Source organism: Monomorium pharaonis, chromosome 2, assembly GCF_013373865.1.
Source record: "Monomorium pharaonis isolate MP-MQ-018 chromosome 2, ASM1337386v2, whole genome shotgun sequence".
In the NCBI taxonomy this organism is placed as follows: domain Eukaryota; kingdom Metazoa; phylum Arthropoda; class Insecta; order Hymenoptera; family Formicidae; genus Monomorium; species Monomorium pharaonis.
The window spans coordinates 23,188,914-23,213,847 of NC_050468.1; the positions used below are offsets into that span (position 1 = coordinate 23,188,914).

The following is a 24,934-nucleotide window of genomic DNA, read 5'->3' on the forward strand; positions in this document are numbered from 1 at the left end:
GTGTATAAACGTTTTAAGAGTAAACGAAACTAATAAATAAAAATTAAACAACGTTAAAGACTTGACATAGATTATTCCGCGCACGCAAGATTTAAAATAAAATTCAGCATCGAAAGGACTAATTAATTATGCAACCTTATCTCTGCTTAAGTTTTCGTCAACTCGTCATTTGTTACTGTCACTGTAACTAAAATATAATTAAAACGCGCGTCCGTAAAATTTTATTAATACATGTGCTACTTGAGAATCAATCTATTAATATTCACGGAACGAGGAGAGGTTGAACAACCTTTACCACTACCAACGTAAGCCATTTATAGCTGATCTTCGAGACCGATTTGACGTTCGTCTTACATTATGATCGTACAGCTAATTATAAGCAAAGGTCAAAGGAGGCTCTCGCGAACGCCTCCCTGCTTCGCCTTCCTGCCGCGGCAGCCGGGAACAGAGAAGGTTAACATGACAGCGAACAAAGTCAACATATCGGGAACCGATCCTTCGCAAAAATGACGAGAGCCGCACGTCGCTCATCCTCGACGGGGTTAAGTAAAGCTCTCGCCCGTTCCGCGGACGACAAGTCCGGCCGCTCCCATCGCGCGCGCGATGCAAGATGATGATTCCGCGCTGGTTTCGATCGGCACCGCGCGTGGAAAGTGGAATAAATCAATGAACTCTCGGGTGCCTGACCCGCCTTCAATCGGCGTAGTCGGCTCGCGGCCGACTATGTCAGCTATTCCGCGGCCGTCATCGAGGGGGAAATATACTTTCTTTCTATCGTTTTTTTTTTCTCTCTCCCCTCTTTTCTCTCTTTACTCGCCTCTTTTCTTTCCTGAGCAATGCAAAACGACGAAAGAGTGCACTCGTCCACTCGCGCCTCGCCGCACTCCGCGGCGTTTATTATCGCCTTTCACCGTTTGACGATCGGTACGTCGTACCTGCCGTCATTGCGATTTTCTAGCACGGCGACTTTGCGCACGTACATTTGCGCGCGAATAATGAAGCGCTGTCGTGAGAATGCGGGACCGAGCGATTTCGAATACCGTTTGTTTCTCTCTCTCGTTCCTCCTCGCGCGGTACGTCTTGAGATTATTGCGACCGGCTTGATTCTCTATACGCAGACGCGGATCGATTTCGTTACTTTTCGGATCCACGATTGGAACCCCAGCTAACAAAACGTGTCGAAGCAAAATCACACCAAAATCGTGAGTGCTTATGCACAGAAAAGAATTAATATCAGCGTAACAATTATTGTCTCGTATATAAACAAGAATATAAAGTCTTCTTTAAAGAGTGTGATAATTTTATAATTCAGCAAATATTTTTATTTCAATATTATAATGATCTAAGGAGCACTATACATATATGATTGTTTTGATAATAATAGTATTAAAAATTCTCTAATTCTCGGTTTGAAAATATTGTTATTTTCTGTTCAGTGTTTTCTTAACTATATAGATATAATATTTTTCCCCTAAACTAATTTCTTCATGCGAGAAAATTATTTTTGCTCAAAATTATCACATAAAGATTTTTCTTGCTTAGATATAAGATAATAATTACAGATTTGAGACTAATTTTGTTTTGCTCTGTGAGACGCTGAGAACTTGACTTATATTTATCTTCAACAACTTTGAATATACCGACATTGAGGCAACACGCAGGCAACAGTACATTATTGCTATCGTGTTATTAAACTGCTGCCGGTATATATATGTATTGCCCAACATTTTACAGCGGCATCAAATGTTATGTCGCGTTGTCGGCAACATAACAGCATTGTGTAATCTTATAAATTATTACATACATAGCGGCAACATAACGGCAGCAGCAGCGCAAATTTTCATGATTTCAAAGTTGCCAGCGTGCCGCGCTGGCAAGCTGCTATCCAACAAAGTTGTCATATCGTGAAGGCATCAATTTGCCAACGAATACGGACTCGGTTACTGCAATTCTGACACATGAGACGATTGCGAGCAACATCCCCGCAACGATGCGGACAATACAGTTGCTATCTGGGAAATCGAGCAAACACCCTCGCTCCATTAAATTGCAAAAGCTTTCGCAATTTGTTTAGAAACGCAAGAGGAAACAACGAGAGCTCGATATTTACGGGGCGCGAATGAGTGCTCGAGAGGATTAGAAATTGCTCTCTCCGCGCGCTTTTCGTAATACGCAAGTGCTACGCATTACTGGATTCAACTATAATAGAAAGTTGGACCACGTCACTGCGCGGCTACGTACATGTGATACGTAACCGGAGATTATTGTCTCGCGGTCTCGACAATCGGAACGATTAATCGTCGTCTTTGTGAGAGAGGGGTTATCGACGAAACGAACGTAGGTACAAATCGTACCTGACGACCCTTGACCTCATAACTTACAACATCGCACCCATTATCGCGTCAGGACGATAAGCCGTGCGCTCCACCGTAATTTATTACGAAAATGTTTTCCTCGTCCGATCGCGAGACCCACAAACAATGCCGACTGAATCGTATGAATCCCCGTCGACGGGGAGAAAAACTGCATTTTTATTAATTGCAATACTTCCGCTACACTTCCGCTTACAATTTGTGTTTTCCAAACCGCGACGCGCATCACGTCGACAAATTACAAAAAATTTACAATTTTCTAATTAATGTTTATATTAAAGTCGTACTTCTTAATATAACAAAATAGTAAAGAAATTAATATAATAATTATTTTTGACAAAAATATATTAAATTATTTCTATATCAATATTTTGAAAGTAATTACTGTAATTACTAGATATTATTTTATACATCAAAAATAATAATTTGTGTTTGATAACTGTGTATTCAATCATTTCTATATGTTATCTTAGTACCACCTATTTAATATTTTTCCTCGATCAATTTTTCCTCAGTAAAAATGTGAAAATCGCAACTTATTATTTTTATATGTATAATAATATGAATAAAAGGAAATATGATGAAATATAATGAAAAGATTGGCAGTCCTTTTCATGTGATACACGATTTATTAAACGGCACTTTTAAAGCGACGTGTACGTTGTGACGTTAATAAAAAGTCCGTGTTTACCAAAACGAATGCGGCATGCATATGTATTTGCCAACCAGCACGCGCGATTACGAAGCGCTGTTTTTCTGCGTTATTGAACGCGCGAATTACACGGGCGCAATTTTATTACGCGTAACCTGTATCCCGGCGGCCTTGTGTTTATGCGATGCATACCGCGCTTTTGAACGCGACCTATTAAGATAACGAGATGCAACGTCGAGAGACGTATGCTGCATCTGCACGATTCTGCCCTGCTTCTCCGGGCCCATTAATTAAGATTCAAGCGACGTACCGCGCCGTGTTTATTGATTAATCACCGACGTGGCGCATCGCGCCTATCGGACACACTGCAATCCGATACCGATAACACGCGATAAGTCTGTATATGAATTAATCGAGATAACGTTGCCCACGTGTACTACACATGCAATTCTACTGCGAACGTAAGCGCGATTCTCGCGCGCGAATGAATAAGTCTTTGAATCATTCTCGGGCTGAATATCAAATAACGACGCGTTAATTACGTCAGCGAGGAGAAGGGTCCGCGTGTATGATTATAAGGAGTCGAAAGGACTTCAACAATTGCAGAAAGATAAGGATTTCTCAAGTTACATTAAGTAACGCCTTCCCTCCCCCCCAATTTCGAGCGCCAGTTTTCAATGGAACGAGTTTCTTTTTGCGTTTTCATAAACCATCGCAGTTGCGGTGCAGATAATGGAACTTCCTTGTTCGTCTGTTACAGCAGATCGACATCCTGGCAGCGGGGACACGATTCCCAGCGATCCAGCCCCAGTCCCAGCAGGCACCGTCGCACGCAGGAAGCGGCCGCATCTCACACAGCCCCCGTTTCCGTAAGTTAAATGAATATAATAAAGAAATTATAATAATTATACAATTATGTAATTCTTAATAATTATAATTATATAATTATTTCATTATTACATTATTAAATTATTAAGTAATTACATGATATTATTAAAAGAGTAATTAAAATAATAAAAGACGGTAACGATTATTTAAAAGATCAATGAGTAATTGAATTATGATAGGACGGAAAGAGTCGTTTTTTGCCCCACCTTTGATGCTTTCTTCTGAAGAAAAAAGAATAGCAAACGATCCATTCGATTATTTCTCAAAGTTAATTGTTGGGTTGACGATTGAAACGAGAGTAGCGTAGTATTTTCTCATTGATGGTCGAGAAATCGATTTATGTGTCGTATCTTTGTCGAAAAGATCTATTACTTCAAAAATATGCCGTAGCGTCTCTTGGGGTTGCTGTATTTCCATATATACTTGACGAATGATGCAAGATCTACATCTTCTCTGACCCACCCCTTCCGGAAAAGGGATATTATTTCTTTCTCGAATAACAATGGCTTCACGTCATCTACGTCGGATCGGATACAACGATACATTGTCGTTAGTGAATGCGGCAGTAAATAACTGGTTGTTTGATAAATTAACTCACCTGTCAAGTATAAGTTATTCTCCTGGTCGCGTACATTTATATATTTCTCAGACTCTGGATAAAGGTTTCTTCGATTCTTAAATGCTATTAATAAGAAGAATAAATTAGTATCTTAAGTTATAAAAATCGCGTTTCAATAATTTTATCTTTTTTTTTTCCCTAAACATTCGAAAAATGAATAGATAAATTTAACATCTTTTTAATTTCAAAATTGCACGGGAAAAATTTCATATCAATAATTACTATGTACGGCAGTTCACGGGATTATAAGAAGAAATTTTAGAGAATTACACCATAAGTAACGAATAAATATATATACTATAGCAATTTGATGAAAAACATTTTACAACAGTAACAAATTTTATAATTCTTTTCTTGGTCCACGTTTACTGCTTACTATAGTAATTTTTGCTATAAAATTTTCTCCGCTTATATTGAAATATTTTTTAAAAATATTACTTAAAAATAACTTAGCGATCAATAATCAAAAGGACTTTCGTGTTTATTACACTGCAAAAGAAACATCACGCGTTTGATTAAAAAGAATTAATACACATACTGTAATGAATATATCAAATGGAAGTGCAATTTGTGGTTGTACAAGGATACATCATCTCACGACGCGTGATGGCTTTGTTTACAGGTGCAAAACCGCAAATTTGTTTCTGTATGACCCTTGTATTTTATTGAGACATTCAAGGACTTGATTAGCTGAACCTCAAGTGCTGTTTTATTTTCCGATCCCAGATAGTGTACGTATATGTAGACTGAGCGGGTTCATTTATTTTTATCTATGCACGCACATGAGAATCGGCAGAACGTCATTTTTCAGAAGTAAATAGAGAAATGTTCAATTCTGTCGATAACAGTCTTAGTTGGCCGTCTATTAATCGCAAACTTGGACATATAAATCTTTACTTTTCGCCAACTCGATTTGTAATTTTTTCTTTGCAATGTTTCTGATAGGCCTACATTTATTAAATTATATGTATAACGAAATCTTACATAAAAATTGTTAATCAATTACGAGCAATTATGAAGGTTTGCAAAGATAGATGTAGAAAGTACTGACCTTTTGTGTAAAATATTGATAACTGTTTCCAATTAATTTCGAAGTAGTATTTGACAAAATTATAACAAGGTGGCAAATTATTTTAATGATATATTTGCAAAATTAAATTTGGAAGAAATTATGTAATAATTGAAAAAATAATTTAGTTGTATTGTGTATAAAACCTTTGAAAATATAATTAATCCATACACATGTTTTACAAAAATGCATAATTATTTTTAAATTATAATTAAAATATAGAAATATACATTACAACATAAAATGTTTAGCATGGTAATATTTTAAACAAAGAATCAAATTATTTTTTTAATAATTGTAAATTATTAATACCTCAAACTTAGATTTATCTAATTTTTGGCAAATAATATTTAATAAGTTTCGGACAAAACTGCCACCTTATGGCGTATCATCTTGACATAATTATTACGAAATGTTCATTAATTTATGATATATATATATTGTGCAATATTGTGCAATATTTATACAATGTGCCTATTGAGAGTATTCTTGTGAGGACACTTTTGAAAATAATTGTTTCATATTCTTTAAGCCTTGATCATTGGGAGCTGTACATAAACTACATTCCTGAAGTTAACATATTATGTATTTCTGCGATTCACTCATCATCACTGATTAGTTCTCCCTGAGATCCGGCATTTCCGTCGCTACGTCGGCGTCGGTCGCGTTAAGGAGCCGTTCAGCCGCGATATTTTATCCGGCGGATCGATCTAAATATTAGGGATCGGAAACGCGTGACAGTTCCCGATCCGAGTAATTACCGCGGAAGCGATCATCGATCGGCGTGAGTAATGCCCCCGATGCCAGTGACGTCTCGGCGATGGGTGCACGTAGGGATGCATCGCGTTGCACACGCGACTGTGGTGTACCGCGGCCGGCTGGCGTCGACCTACATGCATCATCCACATCGACGACAGTGCGCTCGTTTACGTCCGACGTATCGTGGTCGAACTGACACTATCCGTTGCGTATCTATATAACCGGAAGCGGACGTCTCAAGAACAAAAAGTCCCACGTCGCATACTCAGTCGCATATAGTCGATCTAATTTATTGATTCTTAAATAATGATAAATAAAATCGAGCGATTACCACGATCATTTTATAAGATTGAGAAGTAATTCGTTATTTGCAACAAAGTTACAGTTAGAGTTTTTTCTTCAGTAACTATAACTTTTAATTTAATTACTTCTTTGATACTAATTTAACCAATTTAACAATTATTTTTACGGTTACTTTATATATTCCAAACTTGTTCGTATGATCGTATGATCTTTAGCATAGAATGAAATAATTATCTTCGAGAATAGCTGCCATTAAAGTTGAGACTTTACTCTTCAGAACAAGCCCTAGAGATCATTAATTTACACAATGATTTTATTATGGAACTTGAAAAACTTTAGCTGAACAATATTAATCCTATAATTTTGATGAGGTACATATATTTATAAATATATGAATATTAATTTATTATCTATTATAAATTATTTAAAAATATAATAAATGTGATTTATGTATACAAAATAATGTAACGTATGCAGCAAATGTTTAGTATAATGAATAAATAAAGTAAAATAATATCAAAAATTCTAAGATTTTTTTACTTTTAAAATAACACTGTTTAAACATTACAAAAAAAAAGACCTAAACAGTAAACTCCTTACTTTTTGATACACCATAACTATCTGCTTACTTTTTAGAATCGGTAACTTGTAACGGTAACTAGTTACTATTTGAGAAAGAAAAACTGTAACTATAACTGGTTATTTTAAAGTATCTTTCTCAATCCTGTTATTTGTACACTGGAACGCTATATATTTACGCAGGATGAACTGCAAGGAACTGCGGTGGTTGAAAATCTTCAGATCGACAGAATATTTAACAGAGAGGATAACCGACAAATCTGATTAGCTAACGAAAATGCTGCGGATCAAGATTATAATTTGACAGATACCCTAGTTTCTTGGAGCGCAAGAGCGTTAAATGAAATTTCCATTGAGGTAAAGGCCAAGTAGCACGATCCAAATTTCCATAATTTTCCGTTTGAATTGAGCACGATTATAACGGAACGGATTTGAGGGGTGTCGGCGATTGAAGTTCAAGCGAGCGGGATTTATTCATGGTATATATATATACATATATATATATATAGGTATATATGTATGAAATCTCTCTGTATATAGAAATATACATATTGTATATATGTGTATGTATATATGTACGTATATTGTACATAGATTTCTCGCCGCAGAATCTTAATTAGTAGAACGTCGCGCGTGGTGTCGAGGCAGCTGCAAAGATATAATCAACCTTTGTGATTCAACACCGTTTGCATCCCTTCCATTTCCATTCCGTCCAGCACGAAGGCACGCGTGAAAGGATGGGCAGAAACCACACGAAATCAACGCTTTCGTCGATTACCGCGGATAAGGTGCAGTGATACGCGTTCGTAGTTGCGGTGCCGATGGTGCGAGTAATCAATAGTTTGCAGTCGGACACTGTTGTGAAAGCGGCGACGAGTATCTCATTCGTGTACATGTGTTTTAATATGTTTTAATAATGAAGAAATTGTTCTGGCTCTTGACAAAAATACCGTTTAATTTATCAGATGAAGTTATTACCGGGCACTCCCTATATCGTAATTTATTATCCCTCGTGTATTCACAAGTAGTCATTCTTTATCTGCATAACAGAGAGAAGAGTCATAAATAAGATCCAATTCAATTACAATTTGCAATTTATCAACCATGGCGATGAGAGGAAGGACGGTACGATAAACCGCTGATTTTAAATAAAACCAGTTGCCTGGTAACCCACTTGTAGCGAAGCTTAGCAACGTAATATTAGACCTGGTAACCCGGCTAAAGCACGTTCGATAACTGATACAAAGATACGAGTGATCAAGCGCATTCGTGCGTACCCAGTCGAATCGTGGGAAAGATATACGTAACGCAACTTTCTCGCGCGGGGGTTATCAATTGTCATCAATAATATGCCACGTATATCCGCGCCCTGAAAATAAACATGACCCTTTTCGACATACCGATGTATATTAGAGGGTGGAGTAGAAGGAATTCTTTAGAGATTATAAACAATATTAATCTGAAACTATCTGGACAGTTATCAAATATTTCATTACTCTAGTTTAGTGTCAACATTTATCTTCTATCGTGTATTGTCAGTTGTGTTTTATTCAACCTTTAACATGTTAACTTGAAGAAAAAATTAGTCTCATTTATTTTAACATTTTGTTTCAGCCTTTGCATGACTACAGAACGAGCAGCCACGCCGGGAGGGAGAGACGACGGATTCCTGGTCTCAGCAAGGCTCAACGGCGGATCAAAGCTTCCAGCACCCCAGCACTTTTGGATAGAAATCATGACAGGTACGTCCATCATATATATAAATCAGTATTATATAATAGATGGAATGAGGAGGTAGTTTATTTCATATCTTTCGGCTTTTTGAAAAAGGGAGATTATAATTGATGTATTCATGACAATAAAGTTTTAAAAACCGAACCGTAATCGAAATTACAAAGATAAAATAATAGCAATGTACAACTAGACTATTCAGTATTCCAGTTTATGACAAAAATGTTGATTGAAGTAACATTTTTGTAACAAATTCTTTACGGTGAAAAGAAAGAGAGGATGCTTGTTAGCATTGATATCATTAAATTGATTATCAATTTTTATATTTTTATATTGTGATATTGCTATTCTGATTCAAATTAAGAACTGCGTTTCAAGATCGAGAATAATGGCGCGCAGCTTTGAAGAGAACTAGAAAAATATATAAAAGATCATATAGGTACGGAATATATTATTATGGAGCACTAAGATATCTGTTGTGACTGTTCATTAATTTTGTTTAGGTTAATTGTATTATTTTGTTAGGTTAATTGTATTAAACATTTTATAGTTTTATATATTATTTATTGAACAAATATATTTATATTTTGTTATCTACTATTGGCACTTACATCAAACAAATATTTTATAACTATTATTTTGCCATTTTTTTAATATTTAATAACATATAAAATTAATAATAATTATATAATAACGTTGACAAATATTGTTAACTTTTTTGTATTATTTTAATCGTTTTGCATAATTTTAACTATTTAATGACTAGAAGGAAATAGTGCTACGATCTTTTTAAAAAAATGGCAGAAAGAGCCGAAGTATACGTATAAAAACATTTTAAAAAATGTCGCTTTAGCCCATATCGTCCACAAAATCTGCTTTCTACGAAAATCTAAGAAATGTACAACGGTATCTTCTTTTGCGGGTGGTACCCTCTCATCTCGCGGGTGGTATCACCTTCTCTAGAAACCACAGGTATACTCCAAAAGGCGACATGAACGTGACCGAATAAAATGGTCACGACGAAGGTGGCAAAGTTATTCATTCCGAAATCATCCTCGTATAGTGACTATCCCGCCGATACACACACACATACATACGGCTTATTTCTCTCCGTAAACACCTGGCCTTGCTGTCCGTAAATGCTTATGAAATTTCTTATCCACCCTTTGCGCTCATATCACGTTTTCACTAAAATTGTAGCCACAGACAACGCTGTGCAGAGAGAAACAACCCTCGTTTCCAACATGGAAGCTGACTCTATATTACGCAGACTGATATACGGGATACACGTGGTAGCGATAAATGAAATTCTAATTTGCTTAAACTACATATTTGTTTACATAAAAACTCCGACAACAATCAAGTATGCGAATCGGGTCAGATCTCGTATATGAGAAAGTATTGAAGAAAAAGAGGAACTAACTGGGAAGGTATACTTAGAATATCGAAGAAGTTCTTGGTCCTTCAGGATTATTGGATTGGTATATACTCGTTAAGACTTTTACAATTGATATACGCTCGATATCTTTAGAAACCAAATATTTGATTATTGTATTACGTACTGGAATAAAACTGTAATTCCATTTCTTTTTTGTTTCTTTGTACATATTTACTAAAAACGATTTGTTGGAGGTATGCGAATAGTTTGAATTCGAATAATTCGAGAATTTCGAATCGATGATTTAATTTTGAACCGATAATTCGATTTAAAATCGATCGCCTATTTTGAATGTTTCATCAGAGGTTTCTCTCCGGTTTCATTTACACCTGCACGATCATTCTTGTGCCAGTGTATATTTTTATATCTGATTCTCAAAATTTTCGAAACTTTTGTCATCTTTAAATTTTTATAAACTATTTAAAAATTTGTGCACACTGTAAACAATTGTATTCGTAAATTTGTTTCAGCATCGAATTTGTATCAAGATTTTATAGAATGTAGAATAAAGTATCATGTATCACAACTACTATTTCACTTTAATAGAAATATTAAAGTTACAGATTTTCGTCGGGTGTCACGTACAAGTGAAAAAGTCTGTCCTAACTAAATATTTGACATACGACAGGAGTAAAGTTCTATTTTCAAGATCGTACATGCGGCAAAGAATCGGTGACACCGTGTTATTCGGTTGTCAATAAAATGGCGCATTCCAAAATCGTTTATTGAACGTCAACTTCATTCACGATGCAATAACGTCAAAGCTACAATAGCGAGATAGAATAAAAAAAAAAAGATAAATAAAAAAAAATAAAATACCGCGACAAAGTCTAGAAACACAAAGTTAGAGACGTTTACGCGCGACGAGCGTCGACAGGGTGGGAGACAATTATAAGAGGCACGTTGAAACGTCGTCCCCTCGCAATAAATTGGAAACCCAGGACGTCTTGTGCAATTTCATCGCGCCAATTGTACGACTTGTATTTCTCATCATTCACCGTTAGTAGTGAGACGTAGTAGACTGTAGCGGTGAGAAGAAGACCTCCCGCAGAAGACGTTGCCAGAGGAGGACTATTTCTAAAACATGAAATGATCTTTAAAAAAAACATCCCGCTGATAGAGGACAAAGGCGAGTTGTGTCAAAGGTCGCCCGTGATCCCACAGAGTGCCGCGTTTCCAAGCCTCTCTTTCGCAATTCGCTGATCTCCCCAATGTGTATGTGTGTGTGTGTGTGTGTGTCGTAGAAAGAGGAACGTTTATCGAGGCGCGAATAAGAACGTTATTTCGGATGACCTACCTGGGGTGCATTGACTTTGTGCGTTCGGACCCACATGTACAGACGTGATCAACGGATGTTCTAATTACCGGGTTGTATAGAAAACGTTCCACCTCCGGCTTTTTATCTCGTCTACATCCTCCCCCTCTCTCTCTCTCTCTCTCTCTTTCTCTCTCTGGGGAAAGAGCTCTGTGCCGTTAAGAAGGGCCGTCTGCTTTGATAAGACGAACAGGGCTGAAAGATACTTTCTCGCCCCTCGTAATCTTCCGCATTCGTGCCGACGTTGATTAGCCCCGCGTTATTCCCGAGTCGTCGTGGCGTTACTTAAATAGTATATTCGAAGTTGCACTCAGGGTGAATAGAGTTATTCCAGTTTATTGTAGCATTGTAATATTAATCGTGTTGTTTAACGTTAAAATATTCGTAGAGAAAAATGAAATTGTCGACATAGAAAAAAATCTCTCTTTGCTAATTTTATAATAAATCTTACAGAAAGGATTGATCTCTTAAGTTTGAGAAGTTAAAAGAAAGATAAATGTATATCATTATTTATAATTTATTATTTTTGTTTTTTTTTCTTTTTCTCTCTTTCTCCTCTCTTCCCCTTCTCTACTTTCTTCTCTTTTCTTGATATTAGATTAAAAAGCTATTGAAAGAACTGAAAAATGTTCGAAACAATAATCAATTTTGTGACATAACTAACCCGCTTATCTTTCTCACAAAGTTGCTTTTCCGATGTTGATAACATCAGAAATAAAGTAAAACGTCAAAGTGTCAGTGATACTTATTTTCGAATCTATTTCCCGATTTTCGTCGGACCTCACAGAATTAACGATCTGTGTGTATCTGCATAAACATCAAACGCTGAGTTCTCTGAATGTGGGTTGGCGTCCTGCCGATTGAGAAAAGGATGAAAGGTGGAGTAGGTTCTCTGTCGCTACACCGATAAATGGTGTCTTTTGTGGTCGCCGCCGGGATAGAGAAAAAGAGAAAAAGAAGAAAGGCGAAAGAAAAGGAGAGCAAGGTATGAGAAGGGCGGGGGGGATGAAGACGCTACGCACCCCGCGAGCCATATACCTGAATGCATTCGACCCTCCGAAATGTGTTCCTGGAAGAGTTCACGGGACACACAAGCCGTGCGTGTACTACTCGCTCGCACGCACACGCTCGTAGATTTCTCGTTCACTCTACGAAAGCTTTCTCAGTCGCCGGTGGAACGTCGACCGCTGCACTTCCTGCCGCTGTCTCGTTTTCAGGCAGTTGCCAGATGCTCTTTCCTTCCAAAGTTCTTCCTTCGAGTGGCACGTCGACGCATCTACGGACAACAAAACGCAAACGGTTTTTATTTTTTATCGTTTTTGCCTCGAGCACGCCTTTCCTAACTTGGATCAGAGATTGTTGCAAGGGGACTTTGAATTATATTTCGACACCAGGACGGTTTTTTTTTTTAATAGAAATTTAATCGCGTGCTTTTTAAAATTATATTTTACTATATTATCGCAATTATTGCGTTAAACGTGAAATCTTGAGAGTTTATACTTTTAAGTGTTTATATCGAGTGACTTTGGTAAGTGACACGATTTCGTGACAGAAATACAGAAGGGTCGAAGTGTACTGGATACGATCTTGCGTGCGGGAAATGACATTCGCAGACAAGGAAGAATAAGGGATTGGCATACGAAAGGAGATCACTCGTTCGTGACGAATATCCTTTATGATGTGGTGCGTGATTCCGATTAAACTGACTCAGACGATTACATCCGTCTGTTGTGACACGCTGAAGTGTCTCCTAAGAAGCAATATGTAGTTCTTTTTCTGAGACTCATTTGTAGAATTTAAAAGAAAATTCGATCAACAAATTTATTTTCTAATACGTCACAAAATGCTTTTAAACCGAATGTTCTTTTATCTGTAGATTCTTTGCCAGATGGAAAAATATTTAGAAAAATAGTGAAAGTATGTCAAGGCACTTATAGTTTCCAAGTAATTAATGATTGAACATGGAAACCTTCTGGTCAATTAGGCTCCAAAAAAGAAAACATATGTTAAAATCATATTTTTAAATTTGTTTCAAGAATGGATTTTACTTGAATAAAATTTCATTTTTACAAAAATGTATAGTGTATAATTTAAAAAAAAAAACAGAAAAGTAGATTAAATTATAAATAGTCTTTAGAGTTTTACTAAGAAAATTAATATATTATTTGACAAAATTTAGTTAACAGGTTTTTCTTTCGCGAATCTCCTCTAGAGATTGGATACGCAGAGTCTTATAAAAATCTTTGATTTTAATTTTAACAACAGTTTCATTAATAAATCAACATTGTCAACAAATTGTTCAAAATCAAGATTTGGAACATTTTTTTCGTATAATAACTTATTAGTGCGGTATCCCGTCGTTGACATTACAACATTAATAGCGAGCGATTTTGCTTATGCATCGGCATCAATTATACAGTGATAAATGTTTCCCTCGTAGTTAACAATCGTGAGGCGCGCACAATTAATATCATAAAATATTTCGTCGCGCCCTATCGTAAACGTTCGCGCGGCCACGGTAATTGCAACGAGATCCCGCGCCATGAGGGGATGATCGCGTTACGGGAGGATATATTTATATATTTAGCGCGAGGACGGAATAATTTGTGCTGCACTTGTCAGCGGTACGTTAGGGAACCGCCTGACGACGTATGGAAACAAAATTGCCACGCCACAATAATTTCGCGAAACGCTAACGCAACACTTCTCCGCTCGTGAAACGTTTGCGAAATATTTCGGCCGGTTTCCTCTTTCGCGTACGCAGACGCGCTTCCGTTATTCGGTTTCGGATAGTCACTCTGTCAACCGCGAACGCGCGTGCACTGGCTGTGCGCCATCGGCCCTCGAGCACGTCTCCCGTGATTTATCAGTCTCGCGTCTTCCTCACGGTGAAAAGACCACGCTGAATTATAATGCGAGGCACGAGAGGTGGTTGTCTCTTGTCGATTTTCGTCAGAGGCCATCGGTCAGTCGTAACGCTGTGAAAAAAAAAAACAGATGGAAATGAGAAGGAGCTATTCTTGTGAGGTTTAAAGACCATTTAATCCGGGAGATCACGATTCCGCTTTTGGCAAAATTTGTAGATCCCTTCTATCGCTCTCTCGATGGTCTCTCTCTTTCTCTCTCTCTTTCTCTGCTTGTCGTTTGCATGCCATATGCATGCCGTACGTACGGATGGAGAGTTATTGACTCTAGCCTTGACATGTGACATATTCGGGACTCGAACGGAGGGATCGAGTCTACATAATTCGGATCGGTTTTAGATCCGCTTTAACTTCGTACGCTCCTCAATCCATTATGCAAGAGCTTCGTCCTTTTTTAATTCCCGACTCTCATAAGGATTAAAGTGAGTCGACAGAGATAGACGAACGGAAAGGAATTCAATAATTCCTGAGGCAATTCCTAATATGGGAGATCAGGAATTTCTTGCCTCGAGAGCTCCCTGAATTCCTGTCGGTTCCTCTCGTGCGATGTCATTTCCAGCGAGGTGAATGAAAAAGGGAATACGAAATTCTGTTTACAGTCGACAATGGTCCGGCGACGAAGAGGACGAAGGCACCAGGGCGGGACACGTGACGACCGAGCATCCCTTGGCCGAGGCGACGATCCCTCTGGTCAGTCATTCCAGGCTGCAGGAGCCGTCTCCCGTCCTGAATGTCGCCAATGTGCCCACCGGCGGAAGTCAGAATGCTGTGCAGCGCGCACAGAGCCAGCAAGAGAGCGTGCTGCAGAAATTCCGTAAGAGCTTCTCGTTGAGGTTCCACAAGAAGGGCAGCAAGGAGAGCAACGAGGAATGCCCCGTCGAAGACAACGACGGCACTGGGCCGTTGGACGAGGAAGACAGCGTAGAGACGCCTTCTGTGACCACCTCCGATCAAAGCAGCCAGCATAAAGACGACTCCAGTAATGATCAGAAATTCCGGTTCGTATCGCGGTTCCTCGCTCTTGCTTTGACCGAGCACGACTTAGATTTAGATCCCGAAGATATTGCTGCTCAGAACTGTCGATTATTTTCCAACCAAGTAAAAAGAATAATTCATTTCGCGTTTTGAAGGGTTTTAGTACAATTTGTACACTAGTATAATAAAAGGACGGTACATGGAAAGGACTACGTTTGTATCACTCTGATAAATCCTACTTTTTTAATGTGTTACACGTAGAATTTCGTATATCACATATAATATGAGCTATTGAATTGTTTGACACGGATGATACGAGAAAATCGTATTTTTTATGATACTTCGATCAAAGTATATTTGATAAAACTTTAATCTTTAGTGCACTTTGAAGAAAGGAGCTTAACCATGACTTAATCGAATATGTTCAGGTTCGGTCCACTCGTCTGGAGGAGCAGCAAGGAGAGGAAGAAAGGCAACAAAGCCGCTCGAAACGCCAAGTGTAACAGCGGAGACAGCGGCATACAAATCGAGGTGAGAAAATGAAAGAGAAAAGGAGATTTTCTCTACGTTCCGCCGAAAGTCAAGTTCCTGCTGAAAGTTCAAGAAACGTTTGAATGACGTCCAAGGGCGTTTGAAAGATCGGGAACGGTTTCAGGAGTGAAATAGGAGTCTTACGTAAGTGTTGGAAGGCGCGTTTTAATCTTTCAAACATCCTTGGAACGTCTTCTGGACGACTTAGATGACGTCCTTGAGGCATCCGTGTTACTTGACTCGGCGAAAAAGAGCTGACACATGAAGGAAGTAAATATCGCAAACATTTCGCGCGTATGACGTAGATGGTATCTGGTGGAGCGTTGACTGGCGGCAGTGGTGGCGGAATGATGGGGGGTGGTGACAGCTCCGAGTCTCACGATACAGACGACATCCCCGACGACACCGATAGCCCTCCGGCCCTTCGCAGGCGAGTTACCGATAAATTGCGGCCCCAGTCTGAGCTCATCAACCAGATACTGATTGACAAGTTCAAGGTACACTTTTTATTCCTTTCTCTTATCGTTTACATTTATACAGTCAAGTGGTATGTACTGTCAGTGTCGACAAATATTGACAATATTATTTATCGTGTATGGTTAGCTTGATAAAAATTTTTCGCAGAATTTGTATACAAACTGGAACACTTTTCAGAAATATTGAGAAAACTTACGTCTTTTCTCAGAATTTTTCATATGTGTAAATTCTGAAATATTCTAAGTTTCGTATACCTCCTTGGAGGAAATTTCTTAGAAATTATAAAATTATACAGAAATATATGTTCTAAAAAATTCTGAAAAATTATATGAAACATTCTGAGAAAAACTGTATAAATCTGATGAAAATAATTAATGCAAATTATAATGGATATCTTTTAATTTTAATTAAATAGATAAGAAATAAATATTAATAGTCAAAAACTAACTTATTTGACCCTTATCGTAAAACATACGACATAATTAGTTTCTTACGTAAAGTTTGGATATTTTTATGGCAGCTCTTTTCCGAATTGATCTTTTGCGAGACGTGTACGTGATTGAACGTTTTATTTTTATATGAACTCGCTTTCTCTTGGTTGTAAACGATGACTTACAATTAGTCATTTATAGTAACATGATAATCATGGCGCTTATCGGTCTTTTGGTCGTAACTGTTTCCTCGATAGCCAGAATTAGTCACGTATAGTTTGATTACGCTCGCAGAGAGATTCGTTTACATCGTTTCGTGATGGCTGTTTTTATATCGCGAGTGCCAGGATACCGGGAGAGGAAACGCGCTCGTCATTAGTCGATATGGAGCAGCTCGCGCGATCGTCCGCATTTAACTCGCGACGAAGAAATTGTTATGTGTCCCTCAACTGCCTGAAATCATTTCGTTTCGTAGACAAACTACAACTTTTGTATATGTAATTAATTAATTATTCCGCGCAAAAGTTTATTCTATCGAGAAATAATGCCGACAACTGACAGAGAACGAAAAGTGAAGTGTTATTAATTTTTATACGTCTACAAGCAATTTTGTTCCCGATTTCTATTTAAAATGTTTGTTTAAATCTTAAAAGTATCTTTTTAATATTCTTTAGCAAAAAAATTAAAAATAAATGTTTCCTTAATGAAAATAAAGCATCAACAATCCTCAAGTTATGAGCGATTAAAAAAGGAAAACCGAAGATTTTGGACTAAACTTTGAAAAATCAAAAGGATAACAAATCATTTCGGTTAATTTCACATAGATAGTTTACTGTAATAAAATTTTTATATATTTGAAACTAAAAAAATATATAAAAATAAAAAAATTACAATAAATGATAAACTCGCTAATACGCGGAAAAAGATTTTAAAGTATAAACGATGTTCAAGCATAATGAAGAATACTGCAAAAGATTTTGACATTCTAACAATCAATTTGAGCATGCTACATAATTATTTTAATAATCCAACAAAATCATTTTCATATCTGTACTCAACTAAATTTTTATATGCAAAACCGTTTTTGTGATATATATTTATGTAAACAAATTTTTAACCTGGTCAAAGTATTATTAAAAGCATATCATAAAATTTAAAATATTTTACATTAATTGCGTATAGATTAAATAATTAAGAGAATATAGATCGACATGTGAAAATATGATACAACTTTGTGCTGATGTTTCTTGTATAATTTTATATATACGTTTTAAAGTTCCTCAAACTGTGCACGAAATAGATTTCAAAGATTCATGACCGAAAAAGATTTATTTTTAATTAGTTTTGTTTAAGTATAATTGTTGTTATATATAGTTGAAAATTAGATTGTTCTAAATTTTTTAACTAAAGAAAGAACAATTTTATAATAGAAATGAAAAATAAAAAGAGAAAAGGAGAGCAAGGTAGATTTATATTGTTTGGATAAAGGCGAGATAGAAATACTTTTGCTGTATCTTATGGTCGCGTTGAAATAACACATAGCGAACTTTCTGAACGTATTAAATTTCTCATTATTTTCCGTGATGCGCGGAACTGCGTGATATTAATTCGCTGCGAATTGCAGAGAAAAGAGGAAACTTACGCGTTTCATCTTCAGGAGATGCGAATTAATCAATCCGCGCGTGTTCAGCGCGACGTGAATTAATTGCAATTTCTCAGCAAATCCCCACGAATGTTCCAGGCGGATCTGCAGAACCGCGCGACGCGACATAATCACGTGCGTCGCACGAATAGCGATCTAGGGGGGCAGAGGTTGCTCCAGTGGGACACCAGATCCGGATACGTTCACAATTATCGCAGGATGCTGTCGACTCCGTCGCCGATCAAGACGAGGCCGCCCAGGCTCAGCCCGAGGCACTCCTCCCATGATATCGTTACGCTGAGAAGGTGCGTTTAATTATCACATTCACGCCTCGTGTTTAGGCAACCCTTGACGCGTACGCCTCATTAAATCATCGCCATTTGCGAATCACGTCGACTCTTCGCGAAGGTTGAGGAAACCCCAGGCAATTGTTGCTTCTGGATCTTCGGTATAGAGATCCGATTTTATTAGAAAAGCCTCGCTTGAAAATCTTTAATGAGAGAAAAATATATAAACACAAAAAACTTAGGGAGTCGTTAACCATCGAAGCTATTCAGGCGATTTTCAGTAATGAGAAAGAAGTTTAAGTAAAGCCAAACCTTATTAAAAGGGACTTTAATGATCTTCCTTATTATGCTCAAAGCTACTTTTCTTAATGTATTCTAGAAGATTTCCGAAGGGAAATTATAATTGAAAGAGGTTTTCTTCTCCATAATATCGTCTTACAATGTTATTGTAAGATCTTGTTCAAGATCTTTCATTATAATTCCTCTAAATACCTCAAACTGAAGCATTTAAAAATATTTATAAATGTCTCTTATAAGCAAAATTGTCTTATTCGATGGACACACAATTTAATCATAAAATATCTCTTATATATTTTAATATAAATATTACAGGATTTTCTTCTAATAGAAACTATGATTGAAAGAAGGGTTTTTTCTGTAATGTTATTGTATAATGTTATTATGATACATTTTTTATATTTGTTACTACATTTTTTATTATAATTCATACAAACATCTCAAACTAATTCTCTAAAATATTTTTGTCTTCTTTTTACGCAAAATTATCACATTCAGTAGATACACATTTAATCATGAGATATACATCTATTACTTTTCTTAATATATTATAATATTTTTTTTAAAAATTATAAGATTTTTATGATTAAAACTGTCATTGGTAGAGGCTTTTTTAATATTATCTTACAATCTTATTTTACATTTTATTATATTCCTACTAAATATCTCTTTTAATTTAAATTAAACTCTTTAAGATATTTTTGTTTTGTTTTACACACAAAATTGTCACATTTGATAGAATATATAAGATTTTTATTTTTATATATATTAATCCTCAAAAAATTACAAGATTTGTTTGCACAAAACTATAATTATATGAAAAAGGCTTTCTTCTCCGAAATATTATCTTATTATATTCTATATCTTTTATTATAATTTCTTCAATACTTTAAACTAAAACTTTTAAGAATATTTATAATAGCGAATTTAATTGGCACATTAAAGCCGTCATACACAAACCAATGGACATGTGATAAATGAGCGCACTAGTACAGTGCAATCGAATTTGCTATAAGTATTTTGTTTTACACGCAAAATTGTTCGACAGATACATGATTTAATCGCCGGATTGCGTTTTGCAAACTAAATTTGAGATCCAAGCAACGTTTCCTTGGGTTTCCGGAATCGAGGCGAGCATAATGTTTCACACTCTGCAAGTGTGAAAAGCTAGCAGTGTCGCAATTGAGGAGGCGTTAAAAGAAAAGAGAAACATGCGAAATAAAAAGATATATCGAACGCTTGTTAATTCCGCTCTTTTTAGTCGCACGGCCGTTACCTACTATAGCCTGACGCGCTCGCTCGCTCGCTCGCTGCTTTTTTATTTTCGAATCAATTTATTAACAAAGTTTTGACTTCCTCTCACAAACGCGACACTTATATCGTGATCCCACATCTCGAATCAACAAACCCCCGAAAAACAAGTGACAACTTGGGAAAACTTAAAATTCTTTGTTCTCGAACCTTTCCAGTAAATCGAGGGAGACCAGTGGTAGGTAGACGGGTATTATAACAAACCACCTTCTTTTAATCTTTCCTCCAGTAAAAAGTTGATCTGTGCCACGCGTAACATACGTATATATACATATGTATATATACATACCTCTTGTCGTGTGTTGTACTCTATATATACATATATACATATATCTATATATACATATACCTATACTGTAATCTGTTGCTGAATGTTGTACCGATATGCTTTATACCTGAAGTACACGCTTTTGTCGATCCCTTCGCTCGATACGCCGCACGTTAACGCGGTACACAAAAAAACGGATTAATGCCGAATTAACATTTTCTCATCTTTTTTCTCGCGCACCTCAGTAACACGAAAGGGAGGAGTTCTCGGACAAATTTGAGGCGGTCGCTTAGCCAGCCACTGGGAATCAATCAGCTCTCACCATTGATGCGCGCCAAGACCTCAGGTAAGCACCTTTCGTCGTTATTGCTCTGATGCCTCTTAATTTAAGATAGACTCTCTGACGTAGATCACGTTCCTCTCGTTTTGTCTACCAAGCACGCGCGTCGACTGTTCCCCTTATCGCGTTTGTAAAACGCGAGGTCGCACGTCTCTTCTCGAATCATTACCGTCGAAGAAGACATTCATCACATTTCACTCGAATTATATATATTACGTTCAATTTAATCCTCGATCCTTCTGGATTACGAAGAAATACAGCACACAATTTAACTAACTTGATATTTAAAAAAATTAAGATGAAAAAAGAGAAACGCGAAAGAACGATACAGAAAACAAGATTTTTTTCAGCGACACTTTTTATTATATAATTCAAAAAGCTGTGCTTTTCGTGCGGCGACTGGAACTTGCTCGTTAACGAGATTAATGTCAGAACGCGTTTGCTGGGTAGATAGAGTTTACACGCCAGTAGAAAACCCTCGATGACATCTAGTGCACCGTATATATCGCCAGTGACCGCCAGTTTCTCTCTAGAACCATCACCTTGAAGAGCATTCAGCATGCATTCCTCCGTAAAGAGTTATTCACATCATCGTGTTGCTATCGAATGCACCCACTTGAAAAAGAGACTGAAAAAAAAAAAAAGAAAGATAATTGCGCGAGAGTAAGGAATGGGAGTTTACCCCTGTGTAATTATCATGCTACAGTTTCATCCCCCTGTAAAAACGTTGCTTCGTGTGGATACGCTTCTGTTTTTTGCGATAGGGATAAGGAAACCTGGCTTGCCGGAGGACCCCGTGTGCTTTCTTGCACGTTTCTCGTCTCTCCGCACCCGCGAGAGACGCGACCACCCCGAGGGTGCGATCAATTCGCACGTACGCGGTTAACTGAATACTTAGGAGATACTCCGGCGAGCTTGGTTACCTTCTCTCGAGGAATCTCATGAAAACTACTATTGTTTCATTCTTTTTCCGCTCACGCCGAGAGCTGCACGGTTGGTGGACGGTTTTTGGCCCGGGGGCTGACGTACTTCTTGTCCCAATAGCTTCCAGAGGGAATCCTCCGACGAACGTAAACGGAGCGAAATGTCGTTTACGTGTGGGACGCTTTTGTAGAAATCGATTGCTCGTCGATTTGTTTTTACCGAGAAACATTTGCGTTGAAGAATTAAGCGGAAAGATGTTTCTTTTTAAAGAAATAGCTAATTTTGTTTGGATTCTTTTCTTATATTATTAGTATTGCGTAATTTTGCGGAAGACTTTGCACTGTGGAATGTATTACATAGATACATTTGGAATGTGCCTATCAGAAAGATAATGGTATTTATTTAATTATCGGCACGTGCCGATTAATTTTTATTTATCTTTTCACCTGCATTTTGTTTAAAATTCAAGTAATGTTTAACAGGCGATCTGGGTGTGTAAGGGTATGTCTGCTCGCATCCTTTTATTATTATTATTATTATTACAATAAAATTATATCCCTAAAAAAGTAGGCGCGAGATTACCCGGTGGCAATGTGCTATCAGAGGACGAGCAGGATGGAAGAGCCGGCACATCGGAGGATGACGAAATGATGTCCGATTCCGAATCCTCGATTGCTTCCTTGACGGACAAGAAGAAATCATTCGAGCAAACGATGGATGAGGAAATCGTCATGTTGGCCGAGGCTGTTTGGGATCATGTGGCAATGGAACCGGAGGAGCTAGCTTTTCGCGCCGGGGATGTCATCGACGTCCTAGATACGTTGGATAGGGATTGGTGGTGGGGTAGCTGTAGAGGAGAACATGGTTGGTTTCCGGCCGCTTTTGTCAGGGTAAGTATTCTTGAATAAATCTATATCGATTTTAAATAGATTTCACACATTGCCTCTTGTCCGTAGAATGTGTGATCTCGTGAATACTATCATAAATATTTATTGTTTCTTAACTCTGTAATTAATTTATAGTTATTAAATTTTTAAGTGGTTAAATTAAATTTAAAAATATATAGATATAATAAATTAATTAATTAAAATAATTTGTTGACAGTTGCGCGTAAGTCAAGAAGACACGGTGGAGGATTGTCTGGCAGCGATGGCCTCGGGAGGATCCTCGGGTGTTCAGCTCAGAAGGAGGACAAGCATTTCTTTGCTCTCGAACGAGCAGGTGAGGACCAGCGTGGTCCGCGAGCTCGTTCACACCGAGCGCGACTTCGTCAAAATCCTGCGCGACGTGGCCGAGGGTTACATCGCCGAGTGCCGCAGGCGCACGGACATGTTCACCGAGGAACAGATCGAGACGATTTTCATTAACCTCGAGGACCTCCTAGACTTTCAGTCAGAATTCCTGAAGGACCTCGAGGACAGCATTGACTGGAACGCGCCGTACAAAAGCTGCGTCGGCGAATGCTTCCTCAAGAATGTTAGTGATATTAACGAATTTCATATCGTGCTTCCTTTTTTTTTTGTTGATAATCTCTCGCATGCGAACGATAAATTGATTGATACGTCTCTATATATTTCTGCGTTAACTTTCTTGGACTATGTATTAAAAGTTGGAGAGAAAAGTTTGAAAGAACTCTGTCTACGTAGCTTCAGATAAAGTTAAGGAAAACGAAAATGCAAATCTGTTATTGATTCTTTCAGAGGGCAGGTTTTCGCATGTATTCCGAGTACTGCAACAGCCACCCAATGGCCACGGCGACGCTACAGGAACTCTACCAGCATAATCGTTATAGCAAATTCTTCGAGGCCTGTCGATTGATGAGGGGCCTCATAGAGATTCCCTTGGACGGATATTTATTGACACCCATTCAACGAATATGCAAATACCCCCTTCAATTAGCAGAGCTACTGAAATACACGAAGACCGATCATCCGGATTATCACAAGATCCAAGAGGCCTTGGAAGCGATGAGAGACGTTGCAGTATTGATCAACGAGAGAAAAAGGCGGATGGAAAGCCTGGAGAAGTTGGCCGCATGGCAACTGCGCGTAGAAGGTTGGGAGGTACGTTGCATTTTGTAGTTGTAAGTAAAACTACTTTAAAAATTTGAATGTTGAATCATCTTGATAATACCGATTATCTTAATAGCTTTATCTAAAACGATTATCTCGAAATATTTAATATCGATGGCAATCGGTCGTAGGGTGAGGATCTCATAGAAGTTTCGTCGCAACTTATTTATCAAGGTGACGCAATGAGAGTGAAGACTGGCATGTGGACGAACAACATCATGTTATTCCTCTTTGATCATCAATTGGTCTATTGCAAGAAGGACATTCTTAAGCGCAACACTTACGTCTACAAAGGTCGCATTTATCTTGACACCAGCGAAGTCATCGATGTGCCTGACGGAAAAGGTAGCGAATGTTAATGCATTGCAACTTAGATTATCAAGATATGTCTCTTACAATATGAAAGTAATAATTCATTAACTAATAATTGGAACAAGATCGTGATATGTATAACACAATTAAAAGGCCAGCAACGATTATAGTAGAGTTTTAGTGCAAAAATAATATTTCTTATGTGATTTTATGTATATTTTCTAGTTCTTCGAGCTGTGCACCATTACTTTCGGTCTTAAATCGAACCAGAATAATAATATCGCAATATTAAGTTAATAATTAATTAAATAATACTGATAACAAACATCTATGAGATTTCTATGAGATTTCTCCTAAATATTGCATGCATTTCATAATTTTATATAATTTGTTCATTTTATAAAAAAATTGTTTTGCG

General features: G+C 37.4%; 1 protein-coding gene across 1 annotated transcript in view; it reads left to right on the forward strand.

The window, feature by feature from the left end:
- The window catches only part of LOC105836020, a 113,180-nt gene that overhangs the window by 85,835 nt on the left and 2,411 nt on the right, over positions 1-24,934 (forward strand). Inside the window, 11 exon segments of the mRNA XM_036283306.1 lie at positions 3,785-3,893; positions 8,856-8,983; positions 15,249-15,647; positions 16,053-16,155; positions 16,461-16,652; positions 18,805-19,010; positions 21,114-21,214; positions 22,700-23,022; positions 23,237-23,608; positions 23,833-24,195; positions 24,336-24,549. Of these exon segments, the coding sequence (XP_036139199.1) occupies positions 3,785-3,893; positions 8,856-8,983; positions 15,249-15,647; positions 16,053-16,155; positions 16,461-16,652; positions 18,805-19,010; positions 21,114-21,214; positions 22,700-23,022; positions 23,237-23,608; positions 23,833-24,195; positions 24,336-24,549 (2,510 nt within the window).